Source organism: Alosa alosa, chromosome 6 (assembly GCF_017589495.1).
Source record: "Alosa alosa isolate M-15738 ecotype Scorff River chromosome 6, AALO_Geno_1.1, whole genome shotgun sequence".
Taxonomy (NCBI): domain Eukaryota; kingdom Metazoa; phylum Chordata; class Actinopteri; order Clupeiformes; family Clupeidae; genus Alosa; species Alosa alosa.
This window is the reverse complement of record NC_063194.1, coordinates 19,593,789-19,613,029: the sequence shown is the minus strand read 5'-3', so window position 1 is coordinate 19,613,029 and position 19,241 is coordinate 19,593,789. Positions and strand designations below refer to the sequence as shown.

At 42.8% G+C, this 19,241-nt stretch overlaps 1 protein-coding gene and 1 long non-coding RNA gene across 4 annotated transcripts; one reads left to right on the top strand and one right to left on the bottom strand.

Annotated features, from left to right (window-relative positions):
• Positions 1-2,732: 2,732 nt before the first annotated feature.
• LOC125295495 (voltage-dependent calcium channel gamma-5 subunit-like) lies at positions 2,733-18,915 on the top strand. Of its 2 annotated transcripts, none has more exons than XM_048244767.1 (6): positions 2,733-3,085; positions 4,180-4,436; positions 15,393-15,455; positions 15,863-16,003; positions 16,236-16,381; positions 16,501-18,915. In XM_048244767.1, the coding sequence occupies exons 2-6, from the start codon at positions 4,241-4,243 to the stop codon at positions 16,756-16,758; spliced, it is 804 nt and encodes a 267-aa protein (XP_048100724.1). In that variant the 5' UTR covers positions 2,733-3,085; positions 4,180-4,240; the 3' UTR covers positions 16,759-18,915. The 2 variants fall into 2 exon arrangements, with proteins under 2 accessions (XP_048100724.1, XP_048100723.1); XM_048244766.1 differs by having other exon boundaries at positions 15,393-15,479.
• On the bottom strand, positions 5,484-6,507 carry LOC125295496. Of its 2 annotated transcripts, XR_007193667.1 has the most exons (4): positions 6,470-6,507; positions 5,996-6,333; positions 5,790-5,909; positions 5,484-5,693 (listed from the first exon to the last, which is right to left on the bottom strand). It is a non-coding gene; the product is annotated as an uncharacterized LOC125295496 (long non-coding RNA). The 2 variants fall into 2 exon arrangements; XR_007193668.1 differs by lacking the exon at positions 6,470-6,507 and having other exon boundaries at positions 5,996-6,368.
• Positions 18,916-19,241: the final 326 nt, after the last annotated feature.

Here is a 19,241-nt window from a genome sequence, read left to right as displayed (position 1 = left end):
TATGCACTAGCCCCAAGGACAGACAAGCTGCCTGATCTGTGTATCGGGCACACACCTTGGTAGCCCCACAGCTCAAGATTTGATTTGACCTTTCAAACAGATGCCCTGCGAATATGGAGCGAAAAACAAAAGTATCTGGTTTTGCTCAGATAATCATCTGTTGAGCTCATCTTCTCTTTGGAGGGTGAATCCTTGGAGTGCTTTCTGGAATTAGGCTACGTTTCTCTACTTTCAACTCACCTATCATGCTGTTTGCCAGGATCCTGCTACAGTATATGTTTTCTTTGTTTATTGTGGTGTGAAGGATACTGTGTATGAATAAATGTATTTAAAAATACTCAGCTTTTGTGGTCTTTGAAAAAGTTAATAGTGCATTTTTTCCATACCAAGGAATGTTGTCTATGACCTCACATCAGATATGTAACACTTTATATGAACCCAGTAAATTACACTTTCTATGAAGCCAGTATTCATAAAGCATTATGAATACATTTATAGGTTATAAACCATTCATAAAGACTCATGTATTGTCATTAGTATATCTAACCATGTATGCATTTCATGACTTTGTTCATAAAGTATTATGATGTTACCGTATAAGACTTGAAGCTGTAGGTGGTTCGGACTCTGAAGAAAAGACTAGACAAAGTCTTACAAAAACGGAGCAACTGTGTGTGTGTGTGTGTGTGTGTGTGTGTGTGTAAGACCATGTAAGACTTGAAAGCTTGAAGTGTCACAAAGGATTATAAAGCTTATTTGACCACTTTATAGCATATACAGTAACATCATAATGCTTTATGAACACAGTCATGAGTATGTATAAATAGTTATATATGATGCCAATAATTAAGAGGCTTTATAAATTATTTATGCCCCTTTATGAATGTGTTTATAATACTGTATGAATACTGGGTTCATAGAAAGTACTGTTATTACCGATATGTCTTTACATATTGCAGACATACAGTGAATAAGAGTTTTACTTCCCAAGCTAAGAACACACAAGGGAAGTCAGAGCTGCTCAATGTAAGATGATAAACATGAATATAAAAACATCTCTACACATTAAGCAGTATGTGGACACAAATCATTTACTCTGTTCTGGTGGGACAAAATCGACCTTACCAGCTATAATCATACTTAATAAATAGTTTGGCCTCCTCCAGTGCTCTTTCCTCTAGTGTGGGTCTCGTCTACTCATTATAAATGTCAGATACCAGCTTCCCATGCCTTTTATTAAGGCATCAAAGTGATTATACAAGAGCTGTTCAAATAGAAATGCTAAACCTGAGCTCAGATCAAACAAAAGAAATCAGATCCTTAACACACCAATACACAGTATACAATTCCAAAACATTCAATCATCACATACCAGGGGCCCTAATTTAAAAATAAGAAAAATGCATAACTATACTACAAGGATACAAGGATACAAGGAAGTTTATTGTCACATGCATATAGTTACTGGAAGTAAGAAATGCAGTGAAATTATGTCTGGTGTCAGCCTATTTGTCCAAAGTGGGGGGGGTAAAAAGTGCAGTAGAGGAGGGGTTTAGTAGATTAAGTGGCAAGGGCTGCATAAGAAAGGTGAGGGAGGATTGGAATGGGGGGGGGGGGGGGGAACCAACAAGGAGCACCCAAGAGCAACAGGGGCAAGGAAAAACTCCCTTACCAAGGAAGAAACCTTGGGCAGATCCACGGCTCAAGGGCCTAACCCAACTGCCAGGGGTCTTGGTGTGTGTGTTGGGGGGATGACAGGGGAGATGGGATAGTGTGCTGTGTATGTGGGGAGAGGGCAGTGTGCAATATGTGTGAGAAAGAAAGGCTAGGCAATCAAGGACATGGGTAGATGGAGGAGAAATCAAAAATAATAAAGACATACTAAATGTATTTGCTATTTTAATACCATGAGAAAGATTCAAAGCAAAAACATTGTTGGATCGGCTCAATGCTCCCACACACAACACAATAAATTTAGTTCATGACACTTTGCTAAATGACTGAAATCACACGCCCATAATTTAATTTGGGGCCCAGTTCTTTTTCTTTAAATTAAAATTGTCAGGCTTTTCATGCAGTAGCCTATGCTTTTTTATTATCTTTATTTACACTGTGAATAAATACCATGTTGAAATGTTAGAAAGATCCTCACATGACACAAATCCCTAGGATCTGACCACCATGTATACAAGGAACTGAGATCATTGACTGCAGTATTGACTGAGCAGGAGAGTGGAAGACTGCTACGAAGTATGGGACAATTCCAGGAGATTGGCATTCTTCACATCAAGTCAATGGGCAAGTATTATTTGTCTTTTTTAATTAACTGAAATGTATACACTTATTTAACTTATGTAAAGTCAAGCTTATATCACGAATAATTCCATTCTCCAACATTTGTATAGTAAGAGCTTTCTCTGTTAAGCTCATTTTCCACTTAACAGGCCATACCCATTATGTCCAAAACGACTGCGGTGCCTGAATGTGCCAATAGTATGTTATTAACTCTGAATATACAGTACTGAATATACAGTGCACATAATTTGATTTGTCCTTAAACAAAACACCTGCTGCTTCCATGGCGCAAAATGTGATAAATTCTGAGCATGCAAGGGCTTTGCACGTGCAACCCGCATGCATCGCACTGCGCAGCGCCGCCTTCAGTTGAAATAACCAAAACTAAACTACTGCCTATTGAAGGGAAGAAAACGGACCTACTGGAAGGAGGGCAAGACCTAATCTGACTCTTCCACTGAAACGATTGGGTCACCAGACAACAGACACATTGGGTTCAGGAACGATGCGTTTCTAATTCACGTCCAACTGAGCATTGTGAGGTGCAGGATGAGAACAAATCCATTTTAGTTCAACCTCAACCGCACCACAGCCGAGAAGAACTTGAAACACAGCACAATTAACGTCTTCATCCCTGTGTAAGGCTTCTGACTACAGAAACAGCAATCACAACTGGTGTGCTCGCCCTTCGCATTGTTTACTCATACTTACACAGGCAGCAAGAAGTGGACTGCCTCCAACTGCAAGAACTGAACACGCAAATTACGCACAGCAGCTCACGCGACTCCAGGTACGGTAAAAGTTTCCACCTGCATTCTTTGTTTATTTCTTTTTACTGTGGTGTCCAGAGATCCAAGTATGGCAATTCATTAACTCCAGCTATGTTTTCAATGGGTATTTGAGTAGATGCGAATGGAATGTCACCTGGCGAAGTGATACAGCACTCGTGTTATTACGTGAGCAATTATATGTGTTCAGTATGCTTGATTTGCACCCGCCGGTTCAGAATGTGTTGTTGATCACTACTGACCGGACAGTTACGAAGAGGTTCCTTTGTGGTTTGTGATATTATTTCTGAACTGTAAAAAAATGTTGCATTAATTTTTGCCATGGTCATGCTGTGCGTAAATCTAAAATCGGACAGTTATCAAGGTGATCATTGACATGATCAGCTGTCGACCGTCTTCGACAGGTGCATCACCTTTAGGTAGCCTACCAGTTGAAATAACCTTGGATCGGAAATCATGTCATGAAATCATGTCATCATCCTCCATAAGGATATTATTAAGATCGTTTTCCATATTATATCGATTCAAATAAAAATGGCACATTTACAGACAACTATACATTTGTGCGTTTTTGTTCGATTCCATTTAAGAAGCTATCACACGCTTTTACATACCAACATGAGGAAACCCACCGAAAAAAGTGTTTTTGTGGTTTGGCCTTCAGATAACCTGAAGATCTTAAAACCCTTAGGGGTGTCATGACACCCTTCAGCCCTCAGGTGTCAGAGCCGCAAGGCAATCAGAATCTAAATCTAACATTCTAAGCAGCCCGGTAGGCCTACTGAGTTATATAGCTTTTTAGAGGTAGCATTGTATCTGCTGGTGTGCTGTAATGCATGGGAAACTCACCTGATGTTTATTGCAATGATTCAGGGAAAATGTGGAGAGATATGTTCTATTGTGTTTATTTATTTGCACGAGTGTCTTTCTGAGGTTCTGCAGTGTTTTTTTTTGTTTTTTTACTTTTTTAATATACTTCATCATCATAATACATAGTATGCAAGAATATTGACGTTGATGTCCACAAGTTCACATTAGTCTGCATTAGAAGCATCCGTGTCTGTGTGCGGTCTGTTTCATGCATGTCTCTCCACAGGTGCTGTGTGCGTCCGTGTTGCTTGCTTTGGCGCCCTCTAGTGTCAGCCGGCGGGAGCAGCATGAGCCTGTGTGGGCGGAAGGCACTGACGCTGCTGAGCAGTGTGCTGGCGGTGAGCGGCCTGGGCCTCCTCGGTGTGGCCGTCAGCACCGACTACTGGCTCTACCTGGAGGAGGGCGTCATCCTGCCGCTCAACCAGAGCGCCGACATACGCATGTCCCTGCACTCGGGCCTCTGGAGGGTCTGCTTCATGGCAGGTGAATGAGACTGTGTGTGTGTGTGTGTGTGTATGTGTGTGTGTGTGTGTGTGTGTGTGTGTCTGCGTGCGTGTGTGTGTGTTCATGCGTGCAAGGTTGTGTGTGTACGTGCATGTGTATGTTTGTGTGAGTATTGACATCTGCGTGTCCCTGCACTCAAGCCTCCAGTGGAGAAGCCACCTGTAGATCAAGCAACCGTCCTTGGCAACAGTGCCGCTGCTACCACCACGCGCATCACGACGCCAAGGGGCGTCTGGGGCATCACAATTTAGGCAATAAATCAGTAGCTTTAGTTCAAATTGCTTTTCATTCTACCAAACGATTACAATGTCCAAATGCAACAGCATGTTACATGCAAGGCAGGACAACCCCCTAACCACCATAAAAAAACATTGGAGTGAGCTAAAGAGGGGAATGCACAGGGGAGGACCCAGGAATCTGAATGGTCTGGAGAGATTCTGTAGAAAGCAAGTTGCATTCTGTAACTTTATTAGATGTTGTAAGACTAACAGCTGTTATCAACTTTAGAGAGTAGCCTATTATATGGAGGGATACCAATAATTCTGGCAACTGCTTTTGTAAAAAATATTTATTCCTTGATGAAGTAACAGAATAAATGTGCTTCCCTTCAAGATTGGATTTTTCCTCATTGTTTTCATTGTGAAATTTATATACATTTTTACTCAACTCTAAAATCTCTTAAATAAATGTAACATGAGATAATAGAGGAACAACACGATGCAGTATGATTTAAATGAAATTCAATACATTTATTGTAAACACAAATGTTAATGCAATGTTATGTAGACTATCTAAATTCCCTCTTTGGCCTACATGTAGTAAGGCCCCTTCTCTTGACAAATCCGTGCAGAATTTTCCTCCTATCTTCATCTCTCTCTTCAGGGATTTTATTTGTGTGCCACACAGCAGGCTGTGGTGTGGGATTGTCTTCCTCAGTGGTCAGTGTGGCCTGTGTGGTTGTATTCTGGGTAGTAATGCCCCTCCTCTCAAAAGATCCATGCAGAATTTTCCTCCTCTCTTCCTCCATCACGTCACTCTTCTCAGGGGTGTGAGGCGTATGCCACGCACCGGCCTGTGGTGTGGGCTTCCCAATTGTAGGCTGGTGTCTGTGCCAGTCCAGTTTCAACTGAGGCACAGGTCACGCTCCGTCTCCCTTAGCATGGAACAGGGATGAGGTCTTACCGCCTCCCTCGTCCAGCTGATGTGTCCCATGGTCAATAGATGACTCATTCAGGGCTATGGAGACAGATGAAATTATTATAATTAGTAAGACTGACAACATTAAAATGTCCATTTAAACTCTATTCAACCATCCGAAAATGTGATACTTACTGCAGTCCTCTTTGCTGAAGTCTCAATCACCATCTCCATCAACCTTCAGTGGAGATGGGCTCCTACCACCCCCCTCGTCCAGCTGAGGTATCCCTTGGTCAACAGATGATTCAATCAGGGCTGTCGAGAGAGATGAAACGATTATTTTTATTCATAAGTCCATTTTGATTATTTTAGGCTATTCTATCTGAAAATGTTATACTTACTGCATCCCTCTTTGCTGGTCTCTTGATCAGGCTCACTGATGTTCTCTTTCTCAGCTCTTGGGCGAGACACCAGCCTAGCATTAGCCATCTCAGCATGGTGGATAGCGATCACTGTATGCTCACCCTCAAGTCTCTCTGCAGGCCTATCCTTCACCTCCTCCAGAGACACTACTACAGTCTCCACACTCTAAACCTTGGAGATGTCCATCTCAAGGGCCTCCTTTCTCCTCCTGTCTGCCATCTCCTTCTTGAGGTGCTTAGCCTCCTTTCTTTTCTTCTTCTTGCTGGTGTCAACCCTCTCATTCCTGTGCTTCTTCTTTTGGATCGGTAGACAGTAGCTGAAAAGTTCGCAGAGCTTCATTATTTTCACCTGTTCGCTTTGAAGTGACTTAGTAGATTCTTGGAATTCACTCAAGATTCTACTTTGCACATCTTGGAATGGAATCTTCAGAGTTTTGCAAATAAACGTTGTACCTGATGTTGTCACAGCAATAAATGTAGTCTTTTAAATCTGGAGGAGCAACAAAGGGTAGAATGTTCATTCAGCTGTAGCAAAAATCCTTGATTACTAGCTGTAGCCTACTCAGATCTGTGTGTAGAGCAAAGATTCTCTTTGGTTATGGTTATGGCAGAGAGGGTCTTTGGTTATGGTATTTGGTTGATAAGTTTGTCCAAAGTGACTTACAGTATATGAACACTACATTAGTTAAAAAAAATAGTAAGAAAGTAAGAATATAAAATGTCAACAATAAGAATAATTGGCAACAATGTAAATAAACGTTTTCACATTAACAAAAACCATAAACATTTAAACCCTAACCTAAATTTATTAATTAAGTGCCGGTGAACAGACAAGCCTTTCAACATTTCTTAAAAAGTCCCAATTTACTTTCACAAATAAGCAAAAAAAATGTATGTGTTGATATAAAAATATATTTTACATCTCTTACTCAACTTCACCAGGGGGGCCAACAATTGTGGAGGGTACTGCATACTGTACACCAACAAACCAAGAAACCAACAAACTCAAAGAAACCAATAATTGGAATCAGACAAGTTTGCTTATGTTTGTTGACGGTGTTGCACTGTCAACAAACAGATAGTCTCAGAAAAGTGTCTCCCTTTTTTGCTATTCTGGGCTTATAACCACAGCCCTGGTCCCTGATGTTTGGAGGATACGGAGGCTTTGGCACACTGTGTCATCTTGGAGCAGAGCCTGTGCACAGCACACCCACCCAGAAAGTGATGGCTCACAGCAGGGGGAGACCAAAGCGCCACCCAGAGCTGTCTGCCCTCGCTAACAATGCAGCCAATTTAGCAACACCAGACAAGCCCTCATTACATGGGTGGAACTGAGAGCGTGGTAAAAACGCTGCCTCCCTGACAACTATCACCATGGCAATAGCTAAAGGACATTTTAAGGGGAGTGGGTGGTTTGGAGTGGGTGGTTTGGGGTGGGTGGGGGGATTGATCATAGTTTAAGAGCAATGCCAGCAGATCACTGCTTGGGTTTTTATTTGCACTGAAAGCCTGTACATACATCATTACATTGCATCTCATTTGCATACCCTGGTCACTCATTCCGCAGGGAAAGCAGACCTGCTTTGCCTTCTCCAACAATCAGTTTGTCTTTCCACTCCTATAGCCGATCAACCGAGCACCATCGCCGCAGCGCAGAGCTCCGTTCCTCCAGCGTCTCCCCCTCTGTTCATGCAACATGTTTTTCAACTCAGCAAGTTATGGCAGCCCGCGTGCAGCCCTCTCCCTTGCCAACCGCTACTGCGGCCTCTTTCTCTATTCCTAATCAGCCTTTTCCCCCTGCTCACTCAACTCAGCAAGTTATGGCAGCCAGCGTGCTGCCCTCTACCTTGTCTTCCGCTACTGTGGCCTCTTTCTCTTATTCAGCTAATCTACCCTCCCCACTTTTCTCTTTACCGACACAGGGTGCTGCGCAACCTCCTCCCCCTTCCCCCGTAGCGTCCGAGTCTGTACTTTTTCCCCTTTCCCCATCATCTCCCGTCGGCGCAAACCGCGTTCGAGCCCGCGTTTTTCCCCAGCCCTTTCCCTGGATTGGTGCCACCACCCTATCCCATCTCGGCATCTCATCTGAGACCATGTCTACATGAAATAGTAACAAAATATAATCTATGTGGTGATCACAAAATGTATTTAAGGGAGCATCGCTTTCACCCCAACTCAATGCCTGCGTTGGCCGTAAGGTAGCTGATACACAGGAGCTGTGGCTCTATCGCTCATTGCTAAGAGGGCAAGGAAAGGAATTTTTTCTCCTTTAAATATCTGGGAGTTTTTTGCCTTCCTCTGTGTTCAGAGAGTGCCAGCATATTAAAGCCCTTCCCTAGCTCAAGGGAGCACCTACACCACCGTGTATCTCTGCTCCATATTTTAATTGCTTATTTTGCTAAATTGGGGTACATTAGATGGCGAACTTCACAACCGGGCGTTTTCAACATCTCTCCTGAAGCCCTATACAATTTTGGCTAATTACTTTTTTCCATCGCATGGATAGATCCCCTCTACAGACTACGGACGCTCTGTCGGCTCGTGTCCATTATTGCGTCAAAGTCCACCACGCCGCACATAGCCCATTGATTTCCTATGGAGATCGGCAAGGCGTGGTTTACGCTTCCGCAGTGCACCTTGGGAAGGCGGTGCGGCCATTCTAACAGAGGCGGTGTCACTCCCCGATGTGAGTCGCGCATGCGTCACTTTGCTACTTTGCGACCAAAGATTCTAGAACTACGCGCAAGATGGATTACTGCCTGGAAAATACGTTGGATATGTTGAAGTACGTTCTATGACTCTATGGGCGCCATTTTAATAAGCTCAGGTGTCGTCACAGACACTGGCTACCGTGGGAATCCTATGGCGCTGATCCTAAAATGTTATCAATATTTGTTCTTTAAAGCTGTATGTTGAAATTACGAGAAATCCAATAGACCACACCATGTCTAGACCAGTTAAATATATTGTATAAAGACAATGTTGAATTATTTCCGAGGGTAAATTAGGCTAGGGCACTGACATCTGTCCATCATCCACCAAAACTAAGTTCAATAGGCCTATGTTTGGGATATAGTGTTAATGTAATTTCGTTACTTTGTTGGGAAACAAAGTAGTCTAAAGGTAGCCTACATTTAAATTTCATTAATTTTGAACAAAGTTAGTATTGTACCCTATTTAACACAACGTTGTCTGTCGCGTTGTTAATCGCACACGCAAATTTATTCAAACGGCTAAGGAATTAACTGTAGCTTCATTTGTGGAGATCGAAGAGAAAGCATCTGTTTGACATAGGCCTCTGGCGTAGCCACCGGACGGCACGGTCTACTTGTCAGTCTTGCCCGTCCGATTAGAGGGCTTTCCTTCATTTACGCTCACCATCTTAAAAAGACGCGCATGCAAGTCAACACTGCGCTGAAAACTCAAGAATCAGTCAAATCGCGAAAAGCCACAGCTCTTAATTGTCTCGTTTAATTGTCAGGTGTGATGAAATACGTTCATATTCCACTTCTTATGTCATAAACGTTAAATGCCTATGGAAAGGTTTTGTGGTAGGATTGTCCAATGGTCAGTGTTGCTTCAATTTGTGTTTTGATTTATGCGACGAACCGATGCTGGGTTCATCAGTTTTGCGCAAGTTTAAAACGTTTAGCCGACTGCCTAATTTGTCATTTTCGTTCTATAAGTTCCATTTTTCATGTCATGAATGTAACATGCCTATGATAAGGCTTTGCAGTTGTACAAGATGGTCAATCTATTGTCTCAATTGTGATTCATGTGATGCGCACACCGATGCTGGGTTCATGCACCTGATCAGCCTAGAACAGGAACATTTTGGAGAGGGAATGAGAGAATGAACGCACGCAAGAAACACTTTTTAATTAAACGTAGGCCTAATTTACAAAGACATCGTAAAACACTGAAAGTTAATATTTACACCAATTGCGCAGCCTATAATAAAAAGTAAATTATGCTTAATTAAATAAAGGCATGTGCTTACGCAGCCTATAAGTAAAGAAAAGACCCCTGCCATAATTTGAGGATTTACAGTAGGCCTAGATGAGTAGGCCTAAATAATAGGACTACAGCTATTTTATAACTTAAGCAAATTATTTTATTAACATATAATTGCACAAATTAAGTCCAACGGTTAGATTCATCTGGACGTGTTTTAAGTTGGCTGCAGCCTGTAAATAGGCTAATGATTTTTGAAAACGAACTTCTGTGGTCATATGCATTTTACATAGGCAAGCAGGACAATTTGGGAGTTTTTTACTGCATGGAAACAATACAATAGTGTCAAGCACGGTTGTGTTTAGCCTATACCATTTGCATTTATTTAAGTTATGAACATCAGACGCTTGAGTGAAATCTCGACCTTATTAGTGATTGATATAGCCTATCTTATGCGCTGTGTTTAAGCAGGCTGTGAACAAAGGGTTAACTTATAGCCTACAGGTAGAAAAAAGAAAAATGGTGATAATATAACTAACGTTAAGTTAGTTTGCCTGCTAGCTAGCTTATCAGTAGGCTATACAGTCTCTCAATGGGAATGTATGTGATCTATTTACCAGTGCAATAGCTACTTCTGTCTAAATAATAGGCCTATTTACCTCTCCTTATTCAGTGTAAACTTGGAAAAAGATCAATCGGGCCTTTCACACTGTCAGTTCTTGCAGTTCATTACCGAGAAAGAAAAAAAAACAGCTGGTAACGTTATAAACAGCTGTTCAGGTGGGCTCATAGAATTGGAACTGTATATGAAATGTTGCGCTGAGCTTATTAAAATGGCGCCTAAAATCAGGCTCAGAGCGTACTTCATGCCTATGACGTAACTGATCTATCTTGCTCCGCTCTAGAATCTTTGTTTGCGACTACCAGTGCTTTTAGCCACAGAATAATGACATTAGCCTACACAGCAGTAATGCATTATTTAGCGTAAGGCATCACATTTTCACGGCATGATCTCTAATGTCAGTTCTAGATTAGAGGCTGAAGTAGCCTGCTAGCGAGAGACTTCTGTAATATCAATAAAAATTGACCTACATAATGAAGTTTGTTCACTGCTGGCAAGTAAGCAAGTAGCTGCTAGGCTAAGTAAGCAATCAAGCACAACAAAGGCTGTCACTTGAATGGCGTTTGCTAACGTTAGCAATCAAACAGTCTCAGATAGCTAAAACGTTTTTTAAACAGAAAAGTGAATAATTTTATAGATTTCAGTCGGATCCCTTGGCGTTATGCCGTAAAACCTATCAATCTGAGCATGCGTGACTCACATCGGGGAGTGACAGAGAAGTAAAGAAGTTGGGCTCTGCTGAACTTCATGCAAATGAGAGCGGTTAACGCAAGGCGGTTAGCCAATGAAAGTACATCTTCGGTAAACAAGTTCTCCCTTTGCTCTTGTCTTCCGGTCCGGAACAATAGCCTGCCAGAAATATTTGTTCCGCCTGATCGTTGTTGGTTTCATGAAAATATATTAAGCTATATAGTGGTGAAGCCATTAAGTTTAGAACAAGTTTGCCATTGCACCCTATCAAAAAGACCTTGTTGGCGACTTGAAGGTGCTTTGGAGGAACATGTCAGTGATATTTGTGAGTGTTTCAATAAAAGATGTTAACAGTATTACGTCTTAAGTAGGCTACCTCCACTTTAGTAGCTTACGTTAGCTGGCATTGTGTAATTAGATAAAACGTTACACCATACACTTTAGCCTATATACCGCCCTGGCGCGCGGCGGGGAGAGGGCTAGGTGTCTGCAAGTGTCTACGGCGCAATAATGGACACACCTGCAAATTGTCCATTATCGCGGCAAATCCACCAGCGCATAGCCCATTCATTCATTTCCTATGTAGGCGGCAAAGCGGGTGCGAATTAAGCTTCTCATAGAAATGAATAGGGATACTGCGTCGCGGTGTTTGCGCATGCTAGTGGGCAGCCCTGATCCACTAGCATGCGAAGTAACACCTGACCAGCATCCCTATTCATTTCTATGAAAAGCAATCCACCTACCAAGATCGGGACTCTCTGGGTATGCGGTGCGGCGAGTGCTGTGGCTGCTTGTGGCGTCAAAAAGTTCAGCAATCCCCAACTTTATGCAAATTAATCCGTCCATCGCGAGGCGAGTATCAATAGTAGAGCAAAACGCAGGGGGGAGGTCCATCATCACGTAGCCTAAACAAAACCTAATTTTCCGGTAGTGTGGTTTACCGCCAATGTACAGAAACATGTCAGACCATCAGCACTGGTGCTCCCCAAGGCTGTGTTTTGAGTCCACTGCTGTACAACATCTACACACATGACTGCAAAAGCCAACAGTAGTCATACCTCCATCATCAAGTTTGCAGATGACACAGTGATCTTGGGCCTGATTAGTAACAACAATGAACAGTTCTACTTGGATCAGGTTGATGAGGTGGCACAGTGGTGTCAATCTAACAGCTTGACACTGAATATCAATAAAACCAAGGAAATGGTAGTGGATTACAGAAAGGCAGCAGAACTACAGTTACACCCCACTAATGATCAGCGGGCAACCTGTAGAGAGAGTCACAAGTTTTAAATACCTTGGTGTCCACATTACTGAAGACTTAACATGGACTGTTAACACTCAATATGTTCTGAAGAAGTCCAGACAACGACTCTACTTCCTTCGTCAGCTAAGGAAATTCAAAGTTTCTACATCCATCATGAAGGCCTTCTACACTTCAGCGGTTGAGAGTGTTCTAACTGGTAGCATCATCACCTGGTATGGGAACTCCACAGTTAGAGATTGTAGTACTCTGCAGAGAGTAGTGCTCAGCTGAACGTACTATAAGAACTCAACTCCATGCTCTACAAGATATCTATTCCAGAAGAGTACTCCTAAGAGCCCAAAAGATTCTGAAGGACTCTTCTCATCCTAACAATGGATTATTCCTACGCTGAAATCAAGAAGGCGCCTATGTAGTCACAAAGCCAGAACTGAGAGACTCAGGAGAAGTTTTTATCCCCAGGCCATCCGAACTCTGAACTCACACTATACTGACTTTGCACACATTCACTCCTCAGCACTCTCAAACATTTCCCAACTCTGAACTCACACTATACTGACTTTGCACTCATTCACTCCTCAGCACTCATGACCCACACACACACACACCCACACACACCTACAAGACTTTTAGCACTTTTTTACATCCCTCTCCCTATGCTACAGACCTTTTTTATTTTCTTATTTCATCACACGTCAAAACACACACACACACACACACACACACACACACACACATATATATGACTTTTCTCCAACTTTTGCACACTTTTTATTTATTATTTTTGATTTCTCCTCCATCTACCCATGTCCTTGATTGCCTAGCCTTTCTAACCCCCAACACACACACTTACATCATCACTGTCATCACTTCACATACATACAGCACACTGCTTGCTACAGTAAGCCTCCTCTACATACTTGCTGCACACTGCCCCCACATACACAGCACATTGTCTTTGGGATCTTCTCCAACACACATCCTCTACATACTTACAGCACACTGCCCCCACCTACCCACCTACACACTACACACACACACACACACAGTCACTGCTCCACTCCCCCAGCCCACACACATCTTCACTGTCATCACTCACATACATTACATACAGTACTCTGCTTGCAATAGTAAGTCCCTCGGGCCCCTACATACACAGCACATTATTTCATCAGGAAGCTTCTCCAACACACATCCCCAACATGCTTACAGCACACTGCCCCCCACCCCCAATACACAGCACACATTGTCTCATGAGGAAGCTTCTCCAACACACATATTGCACACTGCCCTCTCCCCACATACACAGCACACTATCCCATCTCCCTGTCATCCCCCCAACACACACACCAAGACCCCTGGTAGTTGGGTTAGCCCTTGAGCCGTGGATCTGCCCAAGGGTTTCTTCCTTGGTAAGGGGAGTTTTCCTGCCCCCTGTTGCTCTTGGGTGCTCCTTGTTGGTGCCCCCCACCCAATCCCAATCCTCCCCCCACCTTTTTATGCAGCCCTTGCCACTTAATCTACTAAACCCCTCTTCTACTGCACCCCCCCCCATTAATGCACAAATAGGCTGACACCAGACATGAATTTCACTGCATTTCTTACTTCCAGTAACTATATGCATGTGACAATAAACTTCCTTGTATCCTTGTATCCTTGTATCCAGATGAGAAAAAATAATCATAGCAGTGTCTAAATTTCCGTGTTTGTATGATGTGTGGCTAGAATCCTACATGGATAACTTCATGATTGAAATGTCCCCCCAAATTGCAAACTAATTTATAGATATGACTTTCCCTCGGTAATTTCAAAATAGTGAAGGGAAACATTTTGTTTGGTTGTTTACTAGGCTGCCTGCTCTTGCCCTGACGTTACCACACATCTACAAAAGGGGACGCCCATCAAAGCGTCTTCATGGAGGGTAGCGTCGCGATTTGGGGAATTCGCATCGCGTGCTAGTGGATCAGGGGCGGAACTCGCTTCTGGTTTCAAACGCAGCTCAACGATGTTCTTACGCAAGTCGGAATCCCAGCAGGCCATTACTCTACTCATAAATGTATGGTGCAGCCACCTAACGGTCTGTCAAGCTCTCAAAACTCTCTGCCCGTGGTCCTCCGACGCCTATCACTCTTGTATCTGGTCAAATGTCTCTGATCTGAGGAAATTAGCGCACCTCGCGCTCTCCCGTTGAATTTGTTCGCGTGGTCCTGTCTTTTATGCATTTTTTGGTGTGTATGGCGGACTCCTGCACGACTCCTGCCTGCACAGTTGACTCCTGCACGATCCCGCAAATCACTTCAGGACCCTGGCCAGAGACTTCGCCAAACATGCTTTTCTATTATGCTATTATATCTGTTTAAAATTACGGAATGTGAACTAGTGAAATGGAGCATGTACTGTATGTTTTCAGTTTTTGATACTTGGGGTCATTGGGATCATTATTTTCTTGCAAAAAAGTCACACACACACACACACACACACACACACACACATACTCACACTGATATCATTCACATCAGAAAGTCAGACAGGATGGTAACTGTCTGCCAATCAACTTAACATGAACTTGTAGATTTTTGGGTATTCAAGAACACAAGTAAGCAAATCATTTGAGATTTAATGTTATGAAAATATTCTATATGCTGTGTTGTTCAGATGTTCTGCACTTTCTGTTAAGCCATGTGTCTAATTCGGGATTTCTGTGTATGGCTGTTCATATTACTGTAAGGTACAGCGTGTCCATTTCCTTGATCACTTCAGCGTTGTGTTTGTCTCTTTCACACTTGACCAGTGTTTCCTGTCCTGTTCTCATGTACCAATGTGACTCTCAACAATCTGTCTCTCAGGTGAAGAGATGGGACGCTGCTTCACCATCGAGTACATCATGCCCATGAATGTCCAGCTAACCAGTGAGTCCACTGTCAGTGTGCTCAGTGAGTCCCATTTTCTGCTGCCCTCTTCTGGTGACTCAGACACACACAAACACATTTCAGAGAACTCATCAGGAATATTATAGAAATTAGTGGAAATATTGATAAGGTATTTTTCTAAGGTACTTCGATAAGGTGCTTTTGCAAAAATATTAACAATATAGCCTATAAATAAATAGAGTACATATATTACTGAATATGTGTTTCTTCAGAATGCAGTCTCTCTACAAATTATGTTTTTAATTTTTTTTTTTAAAAATTGTTCGAAATATATACCTCAGAGCAGAATCTCTGTGCTAGGTTAGAAGCAAGGTAGGCTCTTGTGTCTGACCTCATTGGTGACTGTCAGTAATGAGCATTTCTATTTTGGGTTTGTCCCTGTTCAGAGATGATCCGTTCAGCCACACCCTTCCCCCTGGTCAGCCTGTTCTTCATGTTCATCGGCTTTGTGCTCAACAACGTGGGTCATATCAGGCCACATCGCACCATTCTGGCCTTCGTCTCTGGAATATTCTTCATCCTCTCAGGTATCTATCTACTTGCTCTCTTTTTCTCTCTCTATCTCCCTCCTCCTCCCTCTCTCTCTCTGTCTCCCGGTGTCTTTATCCATCATTCTCTCTCCTGTTATCTCTCTCTCTTTTTCTCTTCCTGTGTTTCTCTCCATAATTTGTTCTCCGGTTCTTTACCTCTTTTCCCTCTCTCTCTCTCTCTCTCTCTCTCTCTCTCTCTCTCTCTCTCTCTCTCTCTCTCTCTCTTCAGGCCTGTCGCTGGTGGTGGGTCTGGTCCTGTACATCTCCAGTATAAATGATGAGATGATGAGCAGCACCAAGAGCAGTGAGTCCTTCATCAGCTACAAGTACGGCTGGTCGTTTGCCTTCGCTGCCATCTCCTTTCTCCTCACTGAGGTGAGTGTTACGCCTGCGCCGCACTGTGCCTGTAGTTCTCATGCTGGTCTCTCTCTCTGTCTCGCTCTCTCTGTCTGTTTCTCTCACCTGTCACCTGTCTCTGTGTCTGTGTCCACCAGAGTGCAGGCGTGATGTCCGTCTACCTCTTCATGAAGCGTTACGCGGCTGAGGAGCTGTACCGCCCGCACCCAAGCTTCTACCGGCCACGACTGAGCGACTGCTCTGACCACTCGGGCCAGTTCCTGCACCCGGAGGCGTGGGAGCGTGGACGCAGCCCCTCTGACCTGTCCAGCGAAGCTTCGCTCCCGATGAGCGCTAGCTACCCGGCCCTGCTCAAGTGCCCTGAGTACGAGCAGGTCACCTCCTCACCCTGCTGAGGGCCCGCACACTGCGGCCTCATACGTCTCCCCCCTGACCCACGGCGGGCGGTCGAGAGGTTTGAGTCTGGAGCAAAGACTGAAGAGTTGAGCGTACAAAAAAAGGACTGAGAAGGATAGATGGATCTGGTTATGGATGAGCAGGGAGGTGCTTATTCATATTCTTTATCGTGATGTGGTTGAGATAGGGAGGAGGGTTTCTCTGTTTATGTCTCTGTTTTACTCTCTGCTTGTAATGTTCCGTGCCTTCAGAGTTTTCTCTCTGCCATCTGAGTGAGGTTGAGAGAGTTTGCTCGGAGCCATAAGTGGGGCTGGTGTTCGTGCTGTCAGGCATGCTTGAATTATGTATCAAAGCAGCAGTATCGTAAATGTCTCTGCCTCTACGAAAGCACAGTGGCCAAGTAAGCACACTGAGAATAGTGAATTGCAGTACTGGTCTAATCCTGCAGGGGGCAGCCACAAGCCATAACTCAAGCTCATTATTCATTGACCTCAGAACTGATAGAGGGTAAATTAATTTGGGAAATGGCCTGATCTGAAGCCCTGAGAAAATATCTTCTATTAATGCTGTTTGTGGAACATCACAATCAAACTGCTGCTGGGCTTAGCAGGGCTGTTGCTTTTGATCTTAGTGGTGCAGCTGCTGTGTCAAAGTCCATCTATTTTACAACCGCATGATTTTAATTAGCTGGAGCCAGTGCTAATGGCCATTATTATTTGTCTTCATTGAGAGTGCCCCAAATGTTATTTCATTTTTATATTCATTTCTTACATATTTGATTTTTTAGTATGCACATTAGTCTTGCTTATCTCTGTAGTCTTTTTTTATTTTTTGTCTGTCTAGTTTTGTTAGTTTGCTTTCTTTGTCATTCTTCCTGTTTTTCTCATATCTATTTTAAGCACGTTTGCTGTTTTAGCGGTCCTGATATACATGAACGGTGCTCGACAAATGACGTTTATACATACTGTAATCATCCAGCGTGTGTGACAGTCCTTATCAACTAGCGCTTTCTCCGTGTGAACATTTGTTCATGACTTATGTATGTGAAGTGTTAATTAAGCTCGTCAGACTGAGCATCTAGAGACACTGCTTACTCTCATCTAATTACAGCAGAATTGTAAAGTGCTGATTTTTTTTTTTTTTTTTTTGTCCGAGCAGCTTCATGAAATGCTCTCGCTCTGCCAGAATTCCTTATGACTTCAAAGACATACAGAACCATATGCTAACTATCTCTGTTGCCTTATTTGTCTTTAAAAGGTAAATCTGACAAATCTTACCATTCTTCCCAGTAACACAGAGACACTCCAGGGGCAACACAATTCTAGTTGTTGCATCTGCACAGTAGACCAGTGCACAACCTGCATTGGTGATTGATGTTTAAGCTGCAGCAGTAGCAGCTATAGCCTACTGCTATGTCCTCTGAATAACTCCTCAGCTCTTAGATCTTGTCATCTTGCACATTGCTTTCATCTCAGAGAAGCCCCACAGTCCCTCACACTAGTTCATTCCATGGTACGTTATGTAGAGCTCCTGCTGTTAAAGACTGCTTGGGTTTTTATTGCTTTCTATTGCTTAGATGATACCTTTATTGTGTCTAAAGTATGCTGTATGTAACATACTGATGAACCCACATTATAGTACAGATAATCTTTGGACATAATATTTCCAGCCATTAATCCATACTCTTGGATTCTATTATGAATATTGGTGCATTTATCTCTAAGCAGATGTTCGCTTTTTCTCCATGGGCAGCAGAAAATATATATGTTGTAGGCTACATGTGGTGATCATGTTGAATTCATCTTTGCATGTGACTGTGTAGTGTAGATAAACTGTGGATAATATTTTCTGCCATAAATCGTACTATTTATACTTCATAAATGTTCTTGCTCTTGTATTGTCTTTTATACAAGAAACACTTTAACATGAAGATATTGCACTTCATGACACAGTATTATATTTGGATATGATTATATGAGTATTTTATGTTCATTCAGTATAATTGTTTGCAATGACAGTCCTGCGCAGCAAAGGACTAGCAAATAAACTGAACTTGTTAATGTTTTTATATCAGAAAATGTTTTTTTGGTCAGTATCTTCTCATCTGTTTTCTCATTACAAGTGTTCACTGCAATAAGATTTCCTCTATGCATAAAAAGGGAGTGCTAAATAAGGAAATATTTCGTTATTAGTGATGCGATAAGCTTCATTGTTTGTCTGTGATCAGCGATGAGCTAACCCACCAGCAGGGCCTCAGCTGGCTACGCCAGTGAGGATCACACCCTGTGTGTCCGGATGCGTCCCCTCAGTTTACTCTGGTCCATTTCCTATTCAGTGCTGAGTGAGTTACAGCCACAGACACACACCCCTCCAACACCACTATCTGTATTTTCCCATCTCTCTGACACACACACACATACATGCATACAGTCATGGACATTTCCTCTCTTTTCCTCTCCTTGCATTTCCTCTTTCTCATCCT

Coding starts and splice junctions, on each gene's coding strand:
- LOC125295495 (XM_048244766.1), top strand. CDS start 4,241: ATGAGCCTGTGTGGGCGGAAGGCACTGACGCTGCTGAGCAGTGTGCTG. Junction 15,480..15,862: donor GTCCACTGTCAGTGTGCTCA/GTGAGTCCCATT, acceptor GTCCCTGTTCAG/AGATGATCCGTTCAGCCACA. Junction 16,004..16,235: donor AATATTCTTCATCCTCTCAG/GTATCTATCTAC, acceptor CTCTCTCTTCAG/GCCTGTCGCTGGTGGTGGGT.